The sequence below is a fragment of the Gigantopelta aegis genome, chromosome 6 (assembly GCF_016097555.1).
Source record: "Gigantopelta aegis isolate Gae_Host chromosome 6, Gae_host_genome, whole genome shotgun sequence".
Classification (NCBI taxonomy): Eukaryota; Metazoa; Mollusca; class Gastropoda; order Neomphalida; family Peltospiridae; genus Gigantopelta; species Gigantopelta aegis.
In genome coordinates, this window is record NC_054704.1 from 80926312 (window position 1) to 80947201 (window position 20890).

A 20890-nucleotide genomic window follows, 5' to 3' on the forward strand; every position below is an offset into this window, starting at 1 on the left:
GACTAAAGTGGTTCTAATTTAGGTTTTCTCACAGTACGATTCAATTGCATGCAACAAGTCAGTGAGACTAATCACACAATAAGAAAGCCCCTTAATAAGCAACATGATGGACATCGCATTGTCATTGTTAGTTATTTGCAATGCACCACAAGATGACAAAGTTGCAAGAGGTTAGTAACTTAGGCTCAAAGTACTTTCAAAATGTTACTCAGGCCAGACTACAAGCACAATATTATTGAATCCAAACACAACATACTTAAAATGTCACTTTATTACACTCGTGAGTAATTCAATGGACAAGTTAGTAACAATGTAGAAAAGTAGATGACAATAAATATGAAAGTGATGATGTACAGCTAAATGAAATTCAAAAACTTGACATGTGATGCAACACCATCCAGAGTCCAATTCTTAAGCCTCATGTGTGGGCTACAATAAATGTAAAAGATATGTTGTTACTAATCATAAGGATAACCATGTGGTAGGATTTTTAAATGTTTGGGTGTTTTTTTTCAAGAATGCTGCAGTTTAACAATTCATGGCATATTCCGATTCAGTATTCTGTTTATATGCTGGAAAGAATTAACAAAATGTGAGTTCTAGATGCCATCACCAAGCTATATGGTCTGGAGTGAAAAGAGAAACCCATTCTGCCACATGTACTACTCTTTTAATTAGCAGAAAGAGTCTTTTACATCTATCAAATGTACTTTTTTAGTGGAGTACTGGATGATACATTGTTTGATATTCTGTAACTATCATCAAGTGGATGAGTGCTTGTAAGGATCAATAACCATGATTATAAGCTTTTGTAAAGCACTTTTCACCGAGATGCCATCACATCGACAGAATGAAATGATGCCGCACAAATTAGTAGAACTGCAATGTGCAGCTATATATAACTTAAATAATGCAACATTTATCATGATACAATTACTAATGCCACACAGTATCCAGGCATTGTGATTCATATTCCTGACAAAAACATTTTCCACATTGATTATTAAATTCGTCCCTGCTTTCACTGCTGTTCAGTGAAACTTACTGTGTAAGTCACCGATCCAAGAGAATATTAATGACCTAAAGGCTATATAGATATACACCTGGGAATTAATTAAGCACCACCTTGTTTTGACTGTACTTTATAAGTATATGTAATTGTTTCGTAGATAACACTGAAATTAATGTTACCGTATATTGCTGTGTATTAGCCGACTTTTGAAGTCTAGAAACACTTTCCAAAAGAAGAATCGGCTTATACACAGAGGCAACAAATTGGAGCATAAAAACCTGATCTAAAATACTCCCGACCGCGACTTATAAATTTTGATCAGACCCTGTGTGTAGTGATAAGTTGTTACAGCTTGAATTATTTATTTTTCTGTTATGCTTTATCAGTTCTAAATTATTTTTCACGGCATGGTAAATGTTAGCATTGCCGCATTGATTGCGATCGCGATTACCATTTTTGTAATAATTAAAGGAAAACAAATATAATGAACAAGAAAAGCACAATTCCATTTGTTGACAGTATTATTGAAATCGATACAACATACATCTGGACAAAAGATGACTTCGGCTTATACACAAGGCCGATGATTTTGTACTAGATATTTAGGGTCAAACTAAGAGGTCGGCTTATCCAAGGAGATGGCTAATACACGGCAAAATACGGTAAGTTTATTCAGAGGACACTGAAAAACATTGATAGCAAACAGTGTTCGAGATTAACGGTATCCCGATATCCCGGGGATACCAGAATTCAATTTTGGATACCAGACTTCAATAACCCAGTATCCCACCAGGATACCATATAATGTTTTTTTTTTTTTAATCCTGCATTTGTATTTTTTGCTGAAACGATGAAAGTCGTTATTTACTGGTGAAGTTAAGTAACAGTATTTTCGAGCTTGTACTCAGTCTAATCCTATGCCATAACAATAACTATGCCCCAACTCCTTACTCAGTCTAATGCTACACTGGAGCAATAGCGACATAGAAATAGACTGGGAACCGCTATTGTTTGTTTGTATTTGAGATATTGATTCCACATCTGCAGAAAATTGATACAGGTAGGTTTATCATTAGTAATTTCAGAAACACTTATATATTACCACGGCAGATAGCTAGCGGGAGTAGGGTGGAAGTAGGCAAGGGGGGCAGTTGCCCCCCCCCCCCCCCCCCCCCCCCCCCCCCCCCCCCCCCCCCCCCCCCCCCCCCCCCCCCCGAAAAAATCAGGAAAGCATTATAGAAACTTAAAGAAAATTCTCTTCTTGACTGTTTAAGGAGTTTTAGACTATTAACTACTCCGTTGCCCCCCCCCCCCCCCCCCCCCCCCCAAAAAAAAATCCTAGCTACGGCCCTGATTACTGGTAAATATTAATTTATGTCGGTATTACTCAAAAATAGATGCAACAAATCTTTTTGCTGATTCAGTTTGATTGCAAATTTCACTAAATCCGCAATTTCGATTGCGGCGTAGCAATAGACTGGGAACGAGAACAGTGTCTTGCAAGTTTGTTATGTTATTTATGAATTTCATTTAAGTGGGATAGTAAATTCTTAGGTGGGATACCATATTTTGAAATGTTAGTATCCAACTGGGATACTGCCCAAAATTTTTAATCTCGGACACTGGCAAATAAGACAGTCATTACATCAATATTTAATGTATCCTAGGGAAAAGACAGAAAAACCATAAATATGCATGAAACAGTATGGTAATTAACAATGAAGCTGGAATCACACTGATGTGCTTCTCAAAAGTCATTTATTCATGCACTCTCGGTAAATGCCCAGTTAGATATAGAATATGTAAAACCTCTCAATATCTGGTCTAAACCTCGTCAGTTCACACAACTACTTCTAATCGCCTTTTTCACTGCAATACAATTCAGGTGGTGCTTGATTTATTTCCTGGTGTATATATATACACACACACACACTACATATCACCTGTATGTAAGCATATTTACATATTACAAGAAATATGAAAGTACAGAATTGAATGAAAATAGCACAACGTCATACATTTGAGAACAGACATGTATATATAACAATAACGTACAATGAATAGCACATTAAACAAGGATGGTGTAAACCACGTAAACATGAACAACAAATGATTATGACCAAGATGGATATCATTTGTACATAACATTAACCAAGACAGGGAACATATCTTCTGTATCTTTGTCGTTTGAGTGTGCTTGTCTCATGTATGTGTGAATAGATACGTACGAATGCTTGCAGGTATTAATATTATATACAGTACAGACATGTCTGTGCATGCTGGCGAGCATGCATTAATGGGTGATTGTTATCTTTGAATGTAAGATGCTGTTTGAGAAAAGTGGGTGGCTATATATAGTGGGAGCAGATAAGTGAGGTGCATTATAACCTTAGCATCAAAAGTAGATGATAGTGAAGGTTGCATTATCCTCCGAAAACTGTTACAGGCCACCTACCAACGAACACTCTGTACACATCATATTAGCCTTTTCTTAATGAACAAGTTTTACAGCAACATTAGTTTGTGTCGGTGAATAACTATGAATTTAAATGATTAAATTGCTGTTCATTTATGCGAAAAATTTGTGAACATAAAATGAGAAAAAGAAGCACAAGTATATTTATTTGCAAATCATGTTAAACACTAACAGTAACATGTTAAACACTAACAGTAACATGTAATACAAAATATGAATTAAATGTGTGAAAAGTGTGAGTAAAGATGGTCAGGAACTAAAGTTATGCATGGTAATATTATATATAACTTAACAAGTGCACCACATTTTTTTTGGGGGGTGGGGGTGGGGGGGTGGGGGTGGTCAGGTATGAATTGTATGACTTAACATTTGAATAGGTACAAACGTGATATTCCCTTATGTTTAATATGTGTATGATATTTGGCTAAGGTTTTAGTTTCATAGAAACCGAACTACACGTAAACATGTATAATAATCCTAACACAAGGATGTTGATGGGAGTGATGCCACTTTATGCATAATACGTAAAATGTATAATAATCCTAACACAAGGATGTTGATAGGAGTGATGCCACTTTATGCATAATACGTAAAATGTATAATAATCCTAACACAAGGATGTTGATAGGAGTGATGCCACTTTATGCATAATACGTAAAATGTATAATAATCCTAACACAAGGATGTTGATAGGAGTGATGCCACTTTATGCATAATACGTAAAATGTATAATAATCCTAACACAAGGATGTTGATAGGAGTGATGCCACTTTATGCATAATACGTAAAATGTATAATAATCCTGACACAAGGATGTTGATAGGAGTGATGCTACTTTATACATAATATGTTACCACGTATATAATAATCCTAACACAAGGATGTGGATAGGAGTAATGCTACTTTATACATGAGCAGGTTCTTGGGGATTTCAAATTTATGGCAAACACTTTTTCAATTCCGTCTCCAGTAAACACCAAAACCCATTTGAAATAATCACAATAACGAAAAAAGAATACACACTTTCAGTTCCATGTTTTTTTCCGAAACAATAATTTCCGTGAAATCCAGGGGCCTGATGAGTATCAGTATTAAGTTTATTATGAGGTAACATTTTAAGTTTCTGAGAAACAGCTAAATTCTAAATATTTACATCACTGTCTACTGTTTTCCCTAGCTTGTTTTAGCATGGTGCGGCACCATGCCTCAGTAGTCTAGCACCATCTTGCCGTAATCAGTGCCATGCTGCCCTGAGATTAAACAAACCTTTTTCAATAATTAATTCTAAAACTGCCTTTATTAAACTCAAAATATTTATTATTAATTAATAAAATATTGCTGTAATATATTTTGACAATAATTTATTAAAACAAGTACCGGTACACTAATTCTTATTTCAATTTTTGTTTTTTTGAAAATGGCTCAAAGGTGTTTAGACTACCATGCCGTGACAAATTTCAAGGGAAAAACTAATCATTTTCCCTTTATTATCACAGGAAAGACAAAATTGTGCATCATGCTCAGCACATTACAAATAAAATCAGTCAACAAAACAGCAAGAAACAATCTTGTATTTAAAGGCAGGATCACATGGCTGTTAAAAAACCCCAAATGGGTCCACCCAGGGGATTTGATCCATCAGTTGAAACATGTCAGGGAAATAAAATGGTATGGATTATGTGACATGACATATACAGTATGTGTAGTGTATATTATATATTCATTTTCAGCTAACATACCATTATAAACCAATTTCCTCACATTTTAAACCCCCTACGCGTGCTGTAACCTCACCGTAGTGCAGGTGTGTAACATTTGCTTTGAGAATGGCCAATACAGCACAAACCCCCTTGTTTACCTTGAGTAAAAGTCAGTATCTATCAGTGATATTTGTATTTTTGCAGTTCTTTACACCGTTTTTATTTAAATCTTGAATTTTTATATTGATGTTGATCATCACTATTAGTTTGCATTACCATAGTTTGACACCCAATAGCCGATGTATTTTTCGTGCTGGGGTGTCGTTAAACATTCATTCATTCATTCACATTTTAAACATCTAACATTTATTGCTAAAAATGAAAGATGCTGTTTTTCCTATTTTTGGCTACTTAGCTATAATTCAGTTATATAGTTATAAATATATAAATATATATATAAATAAGTGTGGTCATTATTTGACCATACGAAACAGAGCTGTAGCAATAAAACGATGAAGAACTACTGAAGTCTGGAATTATTTAAATATATATATAAATATATATATAAATATTGACAAAAACTCAGATATGACCAAGTAGTTATTTGAATAAAGTATTATTGGGGCTAATTAAATATATATCTATCTATATATATATATATACACACACACACACACACGCAAATATATATATGCAATATTTATTGGTTATCAGGTTAACAGCCATGCGAACCTGCCTTCAACAAGTCCACTTATTCAACTCACTTCCTGTCATCATAATTTGTAGTGTAAAACAGTTGATTTTTCATAAACAGGGACTTAAATATTGTACACTTAACAGGCTTTGCACTCTCTGGTCATACAAACACTAAGGATTATTTCAATGAAATAAAAGGTGATATACTGATTAAATTATATATTTTAACCAGCATAATTTTTTTTAATGATTCATATTTTCTGACATGTTTTCATCAAAATAAATAAATTATTTAGGGTTCTTAAAAAAATGTATGCTACCAAAATATATGTTTTGGTTTTAAAAACAGAAAGAAAAAAAAAACCCAGAGAAAAGTCATTGGGTGTAAATAAATCACTAATACACAATGTAACTTTCAATTAATGATTGGCACAATACAAATGTTTTTGCTACTGTAGAAGAGATATATGCTATAAACATTATTATCAATTACACAATAAAAACACTTTGTACAGATAACATTTTAAATAGATGGTTTTAAATTCCAACCAAGGAAGGTCACTTTAACTTGTAAGCACATTTCTAAATTTTAAATATGGTCAGCTTTTTCATCAACTGACTAAAATTTTAAAATAATTATCATACCGATATAGAGTGAAAGATTGTGTTCAATTATTGTGTTAAAGTGACATTTCAATTAGTTTCATTGACAATGTTTCTTTGGCTTTCAATTTTCTTTTCTGGCAATTTCTGTTTCCAATCCAATTTTGAAACATGTAAAATTATGTACAAAATAAGCCTTAAATAATTTGTTCATGATGTTAGAATGACCCAAACTAAGCTGGTTAGTCATGGCACTATATTTGGTTTTTTAAGTTTTGTTAATGACACCAAAATTTATTGTAAATAAACATCTTGTTGGCATTGTGTTGAATTTAAGTTGTGTAACCACTACACAATTGTGTCATTATTTTGTACCCTGAATTTTGAATGCTGCAAAGCTTCGGTGCTACCGTTTGAAGAGTACAGAGCTGCACTTGGATGTTTCCTAAGTTTGTTACAAAGCATTATGTTTCCATGACGTCTTCTTGAACCTCCGTCTTAACATCCGTTTTAGTCTCTGTCTTCATTTGGTAATCCGTGATCATCCCACCACCAACGCTGTTGCTTTCACAGTCTTTAAACGCAGCTACGTGGTTGACAACCGGCAGTTGGTTGGAGGTGGATTCTGTGTTCTCAAGGGGCGGCACGTTTTCACCATTCGCAATAACTTCAGACTTCCCATTTTCCTTAATATCGTCAGCGCTTCCGTTTTCAACAGACTTTGTGTCATTCCAATCTATTCGGAATTTGGTTACTCTGACATCGTTTGCCAAAATGTTTCTTTGCAACTGCAAAGAAGCAAAACAAATACAAATGCAGTTAGGAAAATATTTTAATGTTAAAGCGTACTAAAAGCCACAAATGTCAGTTGTTTCATAAATAACAATGATAATAGTTAATAATATATATATATATATATATATATATATATATATATAGCATACACTCTCCTGGAAAGTTTTAAGAGAATTGCAAATTAATCGCCTTGCAATAAAATCTTTTAATGAATTGCATTTGCAGCTTCACATGACTGCTCGCCTGACATCACTTAAAGAGTGATTTTCAGCTCACCGTAATAAAATTAGGTCAGGTCAGGTCATAGGGCTTAACATGCACATTCAGAGCAATTTGTTGTAGCACATGCCTGTCATGGGAGCAGGTGTCAACTTATACCGGCTCCTCTGTCCAGGACAGGAAAGGGTTTGGGGTGGTTTGGAGGAGAGAGCGGGTAATAAAATTATCATCATCCCCTCTAAATACTGATGAAATTGCCCTTGACTAAAATACCTTTTCAAACAATGGCGTATTTGGAGGATTTTCCTGCAACTCCAAATCATCGTAAGTGTTGCTGACATAGTAGCCAACTCGTATGAATTCCTGATTGAGATACGAACAAGTCAGTAACACCACAGTGACTCCGACAACGTCAGCTAGAGGAATTTTGGCAATATCTGGTGGTGAAGCCTGAAAAAAAAATGAATCGGGAATCGGTTTGGAATTTCATTATTGATCATTGATCAGTTATAATCAGTCTGCACCGAACGATCAACCTTCAATTACTGTACAGGGTTTCTAGATTATGGTAGCCCCACGCCCATGGTTAGTGATATTCAATGTTGGGCTAGTACATAACTACTATTGCCACGCCCGAAGGCTAGTCAAATTTTTGTCAAATGTTGCAGCTAAGTCTATTTTGTAAATATGAATATCCTGCCCCATCGTATTTTTAAGCTCTTTTCTCCCTCTTTAGGCGACATATCCGATTGTTACAATTATTTAGTAAAATTGTATTTAACTAAAGTAGGGCTAGTGATTTTTTAATTATGGCTAGTACATTTTTAAAATCACTGATCCCATGGCTAGTGGATTTTATAAAAATTCTAGAAGCCCTGAATTACACATCGATTAACATTATATGAACATAAGAAGGATTTGAAATATAAAGACCGTGCATCTATTGTCATGTTCACTGGGAGAGATCGTACTAATTGAACACTTTTATCTTTAATAACTATTTTATGTCTTTTTTCTTTATGGCATTATGTCCACATGAAAACAAACACCAATCTTAACATATTTAGATAATTTACATTAATTTAATCATCTAAATTGGGGTACCAATTAGTTAAATTTTTTCCATACAAACGATTATGGATTTTAATCGACCATTACATCGGTGGAATCAAACCGATAATAGTCCAGCTCCCAGATACCAATTTTCATAAGAAAACTGCATATTATGAAGATTTTATGAAACTTTCAGGGATTGAAGGTAACATATATGACTTCAATCTCAGAAGGGGTGCCCACTCATCCGGGCACTATTTTTAAGATGGCCGCCATTTTTCAAAATGGCCACAGTTTTTTGAGGTGCGAACACTAAAAATGATAGAAATAACCGATTTCAATGATCTTAGTGTCGATTCATATGTTTTTGACAACTCTAAAACTGAATATTGGGTTTGTAATTTAGAAAATCCAACATGGCGATCCGTATCGCATCGCTACTAGTTGCCAGGTTCATGCATTTACAAATAACACAATTTTTGCAGGCCTTCAGATTTCAGGGAAGCAAATGTTTCCAGTAGCATGACAGCTAAACCACAGTACCGAAAGTCTATTGTGCATTACCATGTAACCAACCAATTTCCAATCATTACCAGTGATCACAGGACACATAACTGAAAAAAGTATTCACCATAAAATCTGAAATCATTCCCAGGGTAAACGACAGGATTCAGCTCAGTCAGTTGAGCACTTGCTAGAGCTAGGCAGTATACCGTACAATAGGCATATATACCGTATGTACCGTTCGGTATTGATATCATGTCAATACCGATTTACCATACCGAGCAAATTTCAAAATACAGAAATCTTGGTATTGAAAAATGTTTCCTGTCATTTAGTGCTTAACAATATATCTGACTAATGCAAAATGGGTTGGGTATAAATCAGAGCCTTGTCATGATTGTGTATGGAATTTAATTTTATTTAGATGAAATTAGCGGGTGAGCTTAAACTCAGGCATGCATTTAAGTCAACAGTAAACCGAAAATGCTGCTCAATATTGGTACTGGTATTGTGTCCATACCAAATACTGTACCGATACCGACATAAATTGCTCCCAAAATACTGATACCGAACCTCAAATTTCAATACCGCCCAGGTCTAGCAGTGGCTTAACCTTCTGACTACCGATGTTGCGCCAGTCGACATATTGTACACTGTATACAGTGCATTCCCCAATTGATATTACCCACCGTTTTGCACACAACACTCAATGGAAAGACTTGTACAACAGGAAACAGAAGACAACTCAGCTTCCTGTATCTTTAGGTTTTTGTTTTTGTGAATATATGCGAGTAAAAATTATAAACTTGTACCCACTCAACATGGTTTTTGTCAAAAATTAATTCAGTAGTCTAAAGGTTACGGTGCTTGCATAGCAGTCCTGATCAAACCAGCTTGGTGAATCTATTCAAATGATTTGTTTTTCTCGTTCCAACCAGTGCACCACAACTGGTCAAAGCTGTGGTATACATGCTTTCTTGTCTGTGGGAAAGTGCATATAAAAGATCCCTTGCTGCTAATAGAAAAATGTAGCAGGTTTCCTGATGACTATGAGTCTGAATTACCAATTGTTTGGATATCCAATAACCGATGATCAATTACTCAACGTGCTCTAGTGGTATCGTTAAAATAAACTTTAACATTACTGAGGTCCATCTGGACAATGATATTTAAGTTATAAAACATTTATACAAAATTACTTTCACAAGTTTGGTTCACAATGGCTATTGTGAATGGCTATTTATATTACCTGAAAAACAAACATGTGACTTCCTGCTGGAATGGGGCCTACAAGAACGGAATCAAGTAGTTGGTCATGCTGCATGCTTTCTGCTGAACCAACATATATTATCTTCCATTCCAAATCTGGAAATAAAATTTAAAATCCATAAGAAACTTAAGGTCACAAATAACATTTAATAAAATTCAGAGAAAATCAAGAGTGGAAGTTGAACCAAAGCAAAGAAAAAAAAAACCAGTGAGTAAATTTTCCCATTTTTAATTTGTTTTCTACTCATTCCTCTATTTCAAAATGCACCCCCCCCCCCCCCCAAATTGATTTTTTTTAAATCTCAGTTTGCACAATCAACATCAAATGAAACAAGCCTTGGCCGATCGACATGTATGGATATGCAACTGTCAAAAAAACTTGTTGGGTTCAGTAGCTTACTGTTACATATCCAGTACTTTTAACAGCCTCTATTATGTCCCATGCCACTATCCATTTCATACACACAATAAAAGTTATATTAGCAATAAAAATATTTAATTTTTACAGGGTTAGCAATCTATGGCTGAAAAAACAACACTTATTTGGTGCCAAATTTGTCACATGATCATTCTGTCTTTTGTGTCCTGTCATGTAATATTTCATCCTCAGTTGGAGATTTAATAGGTCATAACTGATTTAGCTGTTTCTACTATTTTACTCTTGATGTGTCAGTATTTTATTATTAAAGTGCATTGATAAAAAATCAAAGGCGGAAACCATAATGAGTATCTGAGATTTGTCTGATGCTGAAAGTATTTTGCACTGCACCAGACAGTACAATTAAAAATAATCGAGTATTAATTACTCTGATGTCTGCTAAAATGGGATGAGACTGCCAGGGTTTCTGCCAGAGGGTAAAACGGGTATGGCGCCATACCCAAAACAATTTGCTGATTTTTTTTTTAAAGTTAACCTTTTGACAAAATTAATTACTCTAAGTCTTATCATTATTGTATGATTTTTTAACCATAACCCTAAACTTAACCTATTTTCTTTCTGGGAAGTGGCCCCCAACATCCCTTGTTGACTGTGGTTGTATTCAATTTCATAGCATCATACCCCAAAAAAATTCTTTCAACACGTACAACAACATATTTTAATAAATTTTAGACAAAAATATTAAGTACAATACCTTTTGAAGAAATGTGCTCAGACCGCTGGAGACGGCTAAATTATCTGCTGCTATTTTATCTCTAAAGGACTATATGTAGGCATAATATTGGATTGCCTATAATTTTACACATTAAAAACAGTTTTAACGTAAACAGGAATCCAAAAGTGTCAGAAAAATTGAAAAATACTAACATCGCATAATGAGCTTTAAAGGCATATTGTCACAGACCACTGGCCTATTTAATGGTCTAACAAAGTATTACCTGAACAAATATAATTTGATTTGTCCCTAAATGTACTTTATACAACTTTCTTCATAACCACCATACTCCATTTATTAATGACATTTCGTAAAAATAATTGAATTATGGCAATGGTCCATAATTCAAAAATTAAAATTGCCGAGAGGGATGACATGGATTTCACTCCATCATGGTTCAGTTAAGGTGATGCGATAGCTAGATTTGGTTTCCAACAATTAATGTAATTTTTATTTATTATCCATTTTTAGAGAAATAAGGTCCTTAAACCATCGATAAAGTGAAAGTAGCATAACCACTGCAAAAAGGAATCTGTCCAAATAATTATGTATATATTTCAAAGGCGTAGCGCCCATTACGCACAATACGTATGTGCGTAATGCAAAAACAAAATCTGGGAATAGGTCGAGGCTGTTTGTAATTGTGCTATAAAATATCCTCTTAAAATTGACTCGAAAAAAATAGATTAAAAAAAAAAAAAAAAAAAAAAAAGGCCTCCGAAAAGGCTCAGATTGCATCTACAGGCATCCTGAGTTTCAAAATTTTCACAGGGGCAGGCCCCCCGAATATCCCCGCTCAGGCACGCCTTTGGTGTGCGTAATGCTAAGAAAACTTCTGGCTACGTCCCTGTATTTTGTTTCAGTACTGGGGCTGATATTCAGTTCTTTTTATAATATTGTTAACTTTAGCAAACATTAAAGACATTATTTTTTGTTAAAATGTTTACTTTTGTATTTGTTTTAAGTTATGTTTCAGCTAAAAACTATGTATTTAAAATATAATTTCAACGTAATTTTGAGGTAACTGATCAGGTAACCCACGGGTTACGCAAATATAATTCACGTAAACGAACAATTGGTTACCTAGGTAAAAACCACGTGAACCGACTTCGGTTCCTTCAGATTTCGAAATATTGTCCCCTGTATGTGCTTTGTGTGGGTTGCATTATATGCATTATTAATATTATCACATTAGAGTTTTAGGGTGTATTATTATTTATTACTATTATTTTTAAAAATAATGATTGTCAGTACAGGTCATTACTTATTTTAAGGCCTTCATGTATTTACTTTTTTAAAAATTATTATTTCCTTTAGTATTTTTTTTTTTAATTATTATTATTACAGGCCATTGCTTACAAAGGTTTTTCTCTCTTTAAAAAAAATAAATAAAAAAATTAGTTTAATTATCATTGCAAGTCATTAGTAATTATTTTAAGGGTTTTATTTAATTATTTATTATTAATTTTTACTCTTCTTTTTTTTTTTTTTTTTTTTTTTAGCTATAATTACTGGTTATTAGTTATTTTAGGATTTTTATTCAATTAAAAAATATATATAATATATATTATAAATTTCTTATAATTAACCTGCACAACCCCCAACCTAAAAAATCATTCATTATAATAGTTTCATTAATCTTTCATAATATTTATATTAATCTTTATAGCAAGTTCTGGTAAAAGGCAAATAGACGCACAAAGAAATGGGGAAACAGACAATAAGAAAGTTAAACTGGCCATTGAAAATATTTTATACATGTAAATCTAAAATGTTATGATTTTCATTGACACATTAAAGTCTGAAAACAGTAACATCAGATGCCTCATAGCGACAGTTGCGCTAGGCATGGGCCTCGATATACCTGACGTAGACATAATCGTCCATGCTGGTGCCCCAAAATCGATGTGGTCATACTGGCAAGTTGGCAGATGTGCACGAATTGGAAGGAGAGGTTATGCCATGACCGTATACGACCCTTTTACTCTGTCCTTAAAAACCACAGAAAAAAAATTGGCAGAGTTTGTTCGGAATGCAAATCACGTTTGTATTCGTGCAGTTGTGATGAATAAATTTGAAGGTATCACCAGTGATATTGGTGGTGATACACAATGTGGACAATGTGATACAAATGCTATTTGCAAATGCGCTAGATGCAAATGTTGTTCTACCTGCATTGCTCAATGTCCCTGCCAAGATAAAATTAAATTTGGAATTGAGAACTTTCTAAATTTGTAAATTACATCATGGATACGTGGTAGTAAATGTCACCTGTGATATGTTACCTTTCAATAATAGGAGTGGAAAACATTAAGAGTTGCTACCATAGCCTCCCAACCATGTGAAGTTGAATTGCACTGATGTGTTTCATCCATACTGTTGATGACAACTGCTGTTAGTGATAATTTATTCCTACTTACCTAATTTAACATTAACTGTGTTGTTGAGGATCGCCTTGCAACCATATGAACACTGATTGTAATAATTAATGTATAACTGTGACTTGGTGACAACTGCTGCTTGTGATAACTGTCTTGTACCTGTCTGCACATCGGCTAAACTGAAGTGTACTTTGATTCCTACTTAACCATTTGAACATTAACTGCCTCGTACCAATGTGTGTTAAATACGGGTAAGCACACTAAATTACAAATAATGCACATTAATTACAGATAATGCACATTAACAAGAAAACAACAAGAAACAAGCAACTGCGTGATCTCTTACCACCCCGTTTCATCCCTCTATGTCTGTCTCCCCCAACCCCTCTCTGTTGTGTGTATATAAGTGTGTGTGTGTGTCTGTGTAAAGGAAACATTTATAAATAAAAAAAGCATGTTTATATTTAGTTAATAATTAATTAATTAATTTATTATTATTATTAAATCAATAATTAATTTATTAATTATGTTATTTATTTATTATAATTACTAACATTATTCAGTAATTTATTATTATATTATTTATTAAGTATTAATTAATTAATTTTGTATTATATTATTTAGTTGTTATTATTAATTAATTTATTATTTATTAATTGTTTTAAAAAAAAGATTTTTATTATTATTTTTATTAAACGTGATATTCCATTAAATATCGTGGAAGAAACTCGTGAACCCGAATAATAACAAAAATAATCCGATTCCACCAACAGTTTTCAAATATGCTCATAATTAATGGCCGGCGGGAATATTCGAGATTTTGTTCGTAACTGAAAACTGGATTAATGCAGGATTACTATTTGGACAAAATGTCTATTTATACGTAAAACGTAACTCGGGAGGTTTTCTTTATACAGTAAGTGTTTATATTTGTTATTACATAGAGCTCATATTTCACCATGAAATAATTAATTCCATGATTTTATCGATTCCGCCTGAAATCTGTGCGGAAAGTGCACGCTTGTGTCGGCCATAGAAGTTGTAAACATTGCAGGTCCAATAAGGCCAAGAGAATGAAAGTTACAGATTTGCGTCCGAACACTTTTAAAAACACATGAGGCTTTTTTTCATTTTTCATTATTCATTATTTTTATTGATCTATTATTTCCATAGTAGATTCAAGTCCAAATGAGGTCGACACATCAAGAGTTCGGCAATTTTCGTCAATGTATGGAATATACTGCTTCCTGCTTGAGGATTCAAATCAATGCTCAATGAATTTATGACGGAGATGGCAGTTATGGTGCGAAGGACCTCGTAGACATTACCACTATTGACGATTTGGAACTTGAATTTGTGTGATAATCATTAAGTGACTTTTTTGTGCAAATAATGAAAATTTTCAGCGGTACCTTTCATGGCATGCCAGCGGTGGATGCAAATCTATAACTTTCATTCTCATGGCGTAAATGTCAAAAAAACGGACTGTAGATGTTTACCTTGGTGAACTATGCTTTATTGTGCCCAGTGCATTATTTCACCAATAGCGAATTTACATGGTCTTTTATGTCAAAATATTAAAGTAATTAGATTGGTGGGTACCTAATAGCAATTAAACACTTAAGAGTGTAAGGGTTTTAATTCAGGGAACGGTAACAGGTCGTTTCGCCCCTGTTACTAGTTCTCCCGTGTCCTTTTGACCCGGGTCCATTCGTACTGTTAACGGAGTCGGTTCGCCCCTATGTAGGGTCGTTTCGCCCTTTTTTTTTATTTTGTTAATAAAAACATTTATTCATTGCTTTATCATATATGCCCACCTCAAACTTATCCCTCCCCCTCCTGGCCCAGACTTAGTCACTGGCGAAAGTCAGAGATTAAGCCTGTGACCACAGAGTTTGGTCTAAAACGCAGATGGTTTATACTAAAATTCGAGCAGATCTAATTAATTTTTCTTTTTCTTTTCAGGTTGAAACATCTGCTGAAAATAAACCATTTCCTTTCTTTGTTTTTATTTGTTCCATCTTTTTAAATATATATTACACTGCTCTCACAACGTACACATAAAATAGGCGAGTAGGCCTAGTCTGATTTCGCCCAGTTCCAGGTGACAGAAGGTAAACAGCTAGATTGCCAAAGACAGAAAGCTAACACATATAAAGATTTATTTACAAACGAAAAACGCATGATGGATGTTTTGCAGGGTTTTTTTGTTTTTTAGTATAGTATAGTATTTCTATCACGTTTAAATAACTAATGTGGATATATCCATGTTATTTAATAATTATAAACCCTGCTGTTAATTTGAGGAATATACCATAAATGCACGTTCAGAAATACATGTCCCTCAATAAAACGGAATCGACCCCCACCCCATCCCATCCTCAATTTCATTTACCGCAATCCCATGATTTAACACTAAAAAATTCACCAGAAACCTCAATGGCCTACCTCTGAACACTTGACAAATAATCTCAGTTAATGTAAATTTTATCTCTGAAAAACTAACAAACAAAAACATCCGCAAGATTTAAAGGTCTTGCTCAAAAGAACAATGACATACTATGAAGCGTGTCCGAGGCCGGCTGTACATTTCAGAGATACAATATGTATCAATTAGTCACTGTTGTCTGTAGTTCAGGTTGGCTTATCCTACAATCAGTGCTCAGTTTAATACCTTTGCTGTGAAAAAGTGCTATTGATGTCTGTTTAGTTTAATCAAATGTACTTCTCAATGTTTTAGGGGGGTTTGGAAAAGGTTTTTCTACTCAGAATTTTTTTTCCAGTTGTAATCCCCAAATAAACCAAAACGAGTAACCGTATCCTGTTAACATTATGTTATAACTATAATAACAACAGATGTGAAACTTATTCCATTGGATAGTTCATGTAAATTATATATTCAGGAGTAGGGAATTGTTTTTAAATATGACCAACAGTGTTTTGACTTCAGCAGATATTCTAAGTTCAGTTCTTGTCTTGATGTTTCGATTTACTTTCTCGTTAAAATGCAATTTCCCTGTGTGTCATGTTTGCTTTTTGTGCGACCGAGGCAGGAAGCGCTGCAGTGCGATTCTTGTGACAAGTGGCAGCACCGTGTGTGTGGAACAGGCAAGTGCAATGGTTCTTTCAAAATATTACTTTTAGAGATTAATTCAGCTTCATCGTTATAATTAGTAAAGTTTTGTCTTTTGTTAATAACTTACTATTAATGTGAACGTAAAACCCTATGACCTGATATCCTTAAAAAGCATACTAAACCTAGTCTTCAGAACTGTTAATTTTTTTTATGTGTATTTATTAAAATGTAATATTTATGTTTTAAGGTATAGACAGACGTTTTTATCGGTGACTTGTACAAGGCACGGAGGATTTGAATTTTCTATGTGAAAACTGCCTTGCTGACAACAATGATGACTTGTCCGTTCACGGTCAGACACCACAAGCGGAAAGTACCCGATGTTCCGAGCCGAATACGAGTACGCAACCAGCCTACGAAATGGATGAAAGGTGGATATTTGTTTAGTAATATTCTTCTTTTTTTTTAATACGACAACGTATGCAATAGTATGTCATTATTATTGTTATTATTATTATTATTTACATTTATTATTATTTATTTATTATTCTTACTGAAATGGATATTAATTACAAAAATATTGTTATTTAGATCTCAAACTGTGTCAAGAAGACAGACGATTACTCCACCACGAAACTCTGTTAACAGCACACTTTCTGTTGGAAATTTTGAAATTGACAATGGAATGTTGAGTGTTTTTTTAATAATTATTATTGTATTATATTGTATTATTTAATATTAGCAATATTTATTATTAATTTCTTCTTTGGCTGCTATGGCTAATTTTTCTTACTGAAATGGATATTAATTATAATAATTTTGTTCTTTAGATCTACAAGTGTGAATAACATTGATGAAGAGTTGCTTGTGTCATTTGATATATCCCATCGAATGACCTACGATAGAGCAGAACCGGTTGACATGTAAGTGGATTTAAATTTCTTTCTACAGCCTTTGTATTGAGACGCATTAATGCAATACACTGTGACTAAATACTGTTATGATGTGTTGTCATGTTAATGGTTCACTGTTTCAGTGTGTATTTGCTATTTGTTTTTAGGCCTTTCATTAAATTAACGAACCAGATCTTGCCGATCAAATTGTGCCTGTGGAAGCAATCACGTTTAAGGTGTTAGATACTGGTAGCAAACGAGGTGGACGTCTGTTGATATCCAGCGATGGATATTCCTTTGGCATCAAGGTAACTATGAAAATTAATTATTTCTTATAATGATGTTAAACATATTATTCCCATAAGACAAAATATTACTTTATTGTCTGTCAGCACATGTTGTCATAATAAACCAATTTTGTATTGCAGAATGTCAATAAGTCATCAGTCAAGTGGACGTGCAACGTTCGTTCAAGAACAGTGAGATGTCACACTACGGTCAGTCAAAAGGGAGATACATTCACTCCTGGGACGCAAACTCATGTACACCCAGCGGATCTTAAGCTTCCACTAAAAGCAGAGATACCTTCAAAGGTATGTGTGCTAGAACTATATTAATCATTATTCAATGTAATAAATTGCATATACAATGTATGCATTATTTTATTTTTTTAAATATTTCAAAATCACAGGAGATAATGTTTTTATATTTAATTACAGGCGAAGATAAAAGCAACGATGAGATTTACTGCCCTGCGATGGCTGTTATTGAGGATGTGATAACAGAAAGCATACAGCAGGACATGTTCCTGGCGCCAAAGCAGAAACTATTAAAAAGATCAGTCAATCGGTACAGGTCCAAGCAGAGGCCAGCAGAACCAAAGGAGTTGGTTTTCATGGTAAATTGGCTGTACATGTGATAAGAAAACAATTAATTTTCTAACAGAATTAACCAAAATAAAAAAACAACAATGACTAAAATCATGTTTCTATTTATTTTTAAAATTGATAATTGAATTGTTTTCTCTACAGGTGAATGCAGAGTATCTTCACTGTGAAGATTTTTTTCTAGCAGACATCCGTGTGAACGATTTCTAACACTTTGTGTTTGCTACTCCATTCCAACTAAATATTATGCAACAAGCAAAATGATGGTTCATGGATGGAACCTTTAAGGTAACATTTTTTCTTTCAATAATATATATATATATAAATATTATACAAAAAGCAAAAAGATGGTTCATGGAAGGAACCTTCAACGAATAAATTTAAATAAAAATTTAATTTAATTATATTTATTACAATCATGCATGAATGAATACACATACACATTTCAGACCCAGCAGCAAGGACCTGGCGTGTACAGTTTACAGAATTAAATGTAACAATATAATGTATTTATATTTGCAGGTTGGCACAACAGACTGAATACAAGGGCAGGTCAGGCAGGTCTAGGTTTCTACCAACTGGCTACCTTGTTGAGAAAAGAATCAGAGTTGGTACAACTCAACGTCTCCTCTGAAGACCTGGAGCGAGAAACGCATTCCAGATATACAAAACTGGAACAGAAGCCGAGAGAAGCTTGGGATGGTTATATGGAGAAAGACCTTAGCATAACCAACTTTTTGAAGACGTGTGCCCGTCTGTACGGCCAAAGTGATGATTGATTAGATAATGTTTTAACGAAGTCTGTAGTAAACGAACTCTGTAGTATTATGCTTCACCCATATATTGCTATATTTATTTGTTGATTTGAGTGTATTGTTTGTATTGTATTTGTAATAAAACTTACAATTTATATACACTGCTTTCTTTGTTTTTGTATTCTTATATATATATTTTTAAAATAACACTAATTCCTCCCTGTCTGGTCATTAATAATTTGTCTAATACTACACGATAAGGTTATAAACTACGATAACACTAAAATAACACTATAATTTGTTCATTGGGAAAAAGTTTTAATATCAAAGGTCTGATCCACAACATGGTTACACCTCCTCACAACTACAGCAGCAACAATATCTTTCCGGCCTATTTCAGTGCCAGTATTGCAGTAACAAAATGTACGTCATGAACACAACGTAGATGTAACTGTCAATAAAAAGTTAAAACAAAAACGTTTTAACAAAAAAGGAGCTAACGAAAAAAGGTTAACAGGTTTTTTTTTTTAAATCTCCATACTATCCTCATAGCATATATATATCACAAGAAAACAACTGTTTTCATGGGAAACATTTTCCTTTTTGTCTACCATAAGGATAGGGTGGGGTCAAAGTTTGAGGTTTTGAGCTTAGTTTTGCAGTTCAAACCAGGTGAGAGTTCATCACAGTCCACTGTAGTTGTGATCCATGAACGAACAAAAACATTACACAAATAAATATATAATCGGGGCGAATCGACTCACTTTTGCCCGAAGTTTTGGGGCGAAACGACTCCGTACGTATAAGATTTAAAACGAACCAACCCGGGGCGAACGGGTCTAAGGGCGAAACAACACAGGGTGCGAAATTGTTTTCAGGCGAAACGACCCAGGTCCACGAAAACAGAGTTATTTGAAAACACAGTATTCTACCATATAATTAAAAAAAGCACCTACCCTCTGGAAGATCATCCAAACACTCAAAAGTAATTTCAAATTGAAATGGATTAAGAAAGGGAGAAGGGTTGTCTAAAACCCTAACATTTAAAATATTTACTCTTGACATTATTATTATTATTATAAGAATACAACTTTTTTTTTCTTTCCCCAAAATAGAAATAATAACAATACAATTTTATTTTAGCGCCAATGACTAGTGTCAGCAACCTAGAATAACATATGTTACGACGTAAATGATTGGCTTGATGTTAAGTACGCTGAATGTGTTGCCTTTTACAATTGGTTTACTATCCTCAAAAAAATAAAACCAAACTAGAATAGCGATTATAGCACTTCCGTGCATAAATGCGGACGAGTTAAGTTGAGAGTTTCATGCAATTTTGTAAATGACCCCATATATTATTTTCAGTTGTATATTACCTATTTAGTCAGTATTGGTGAAATGGTCGGTGAATGTA

At 33.9% G+C, this 20890-nt stretch overlaps 1 protein-coding gene and 1 long non-coding RNA gene across 2 annotated transcripts; one reads left to right on the forward strand and one right to left on the reverse strand.

Annotated features, from left to right (window-relative positions):
* Positions 1-3614: 3614 nt before the first annotated feature.
* Positions 3615-20612, reverse strand: LOC121375641 (histone chaperone asf1b-B-like). The gene is made up of 4 exons (XM_041503195.1): positions 20430-20612; positions 10308-10423; positions 7775-7951; positions 3615-7275 (listed from the first exon to the last, which is right to left on the reverse strand). Exons 1-4 carry the CDS (start codon positions 20536-20538, stop codon positions 6952-6954), a joined length of 726 nt encoding a protein of 241 aa, XP_041359129.1. The 5' UTR covers positions 20539-20612; the 3' UTR covers positions 3615-6951.
* LOC121375642 lies at positions 18557-19437 on the forward strand. Its single transcript, XR_005958334.1, has 3 exons — positions 18557-18729; positions 18863-19006; positions 19241-19437. It is a non-coding gene; the product is annotated as an uncharacterized LOC121375642 (long non-coding RNA).
* Positions 20613-20890: the final 278 nt, after the last annotated feature.

Excerpts from the sequence above, each read along its gene's own strand:
- LOC121375641 (XM_041503195.1), bottom strand. The coding sequence starts at position 20,538 with ATGTCAAGAGTAAATATTTTAAATGTTAGGGTTTTAGACAACCCTTCT. Across the intron at positions 10,424-20,429 it reads TTTGGATGATCTTCCAGAGG|ATTTGGAATGGAAGATAATA; the intron begins GTAGGTGCTTTT and ends TTTTATTTCCAG. Across the intron at positions 7,952-10,307 it reads GTCACATGTTTGTTTTTCAG|GCTTCACCACCAGATATTGC; the intron begins GTAATATAAATA and ends TTTTTTTTTCAG.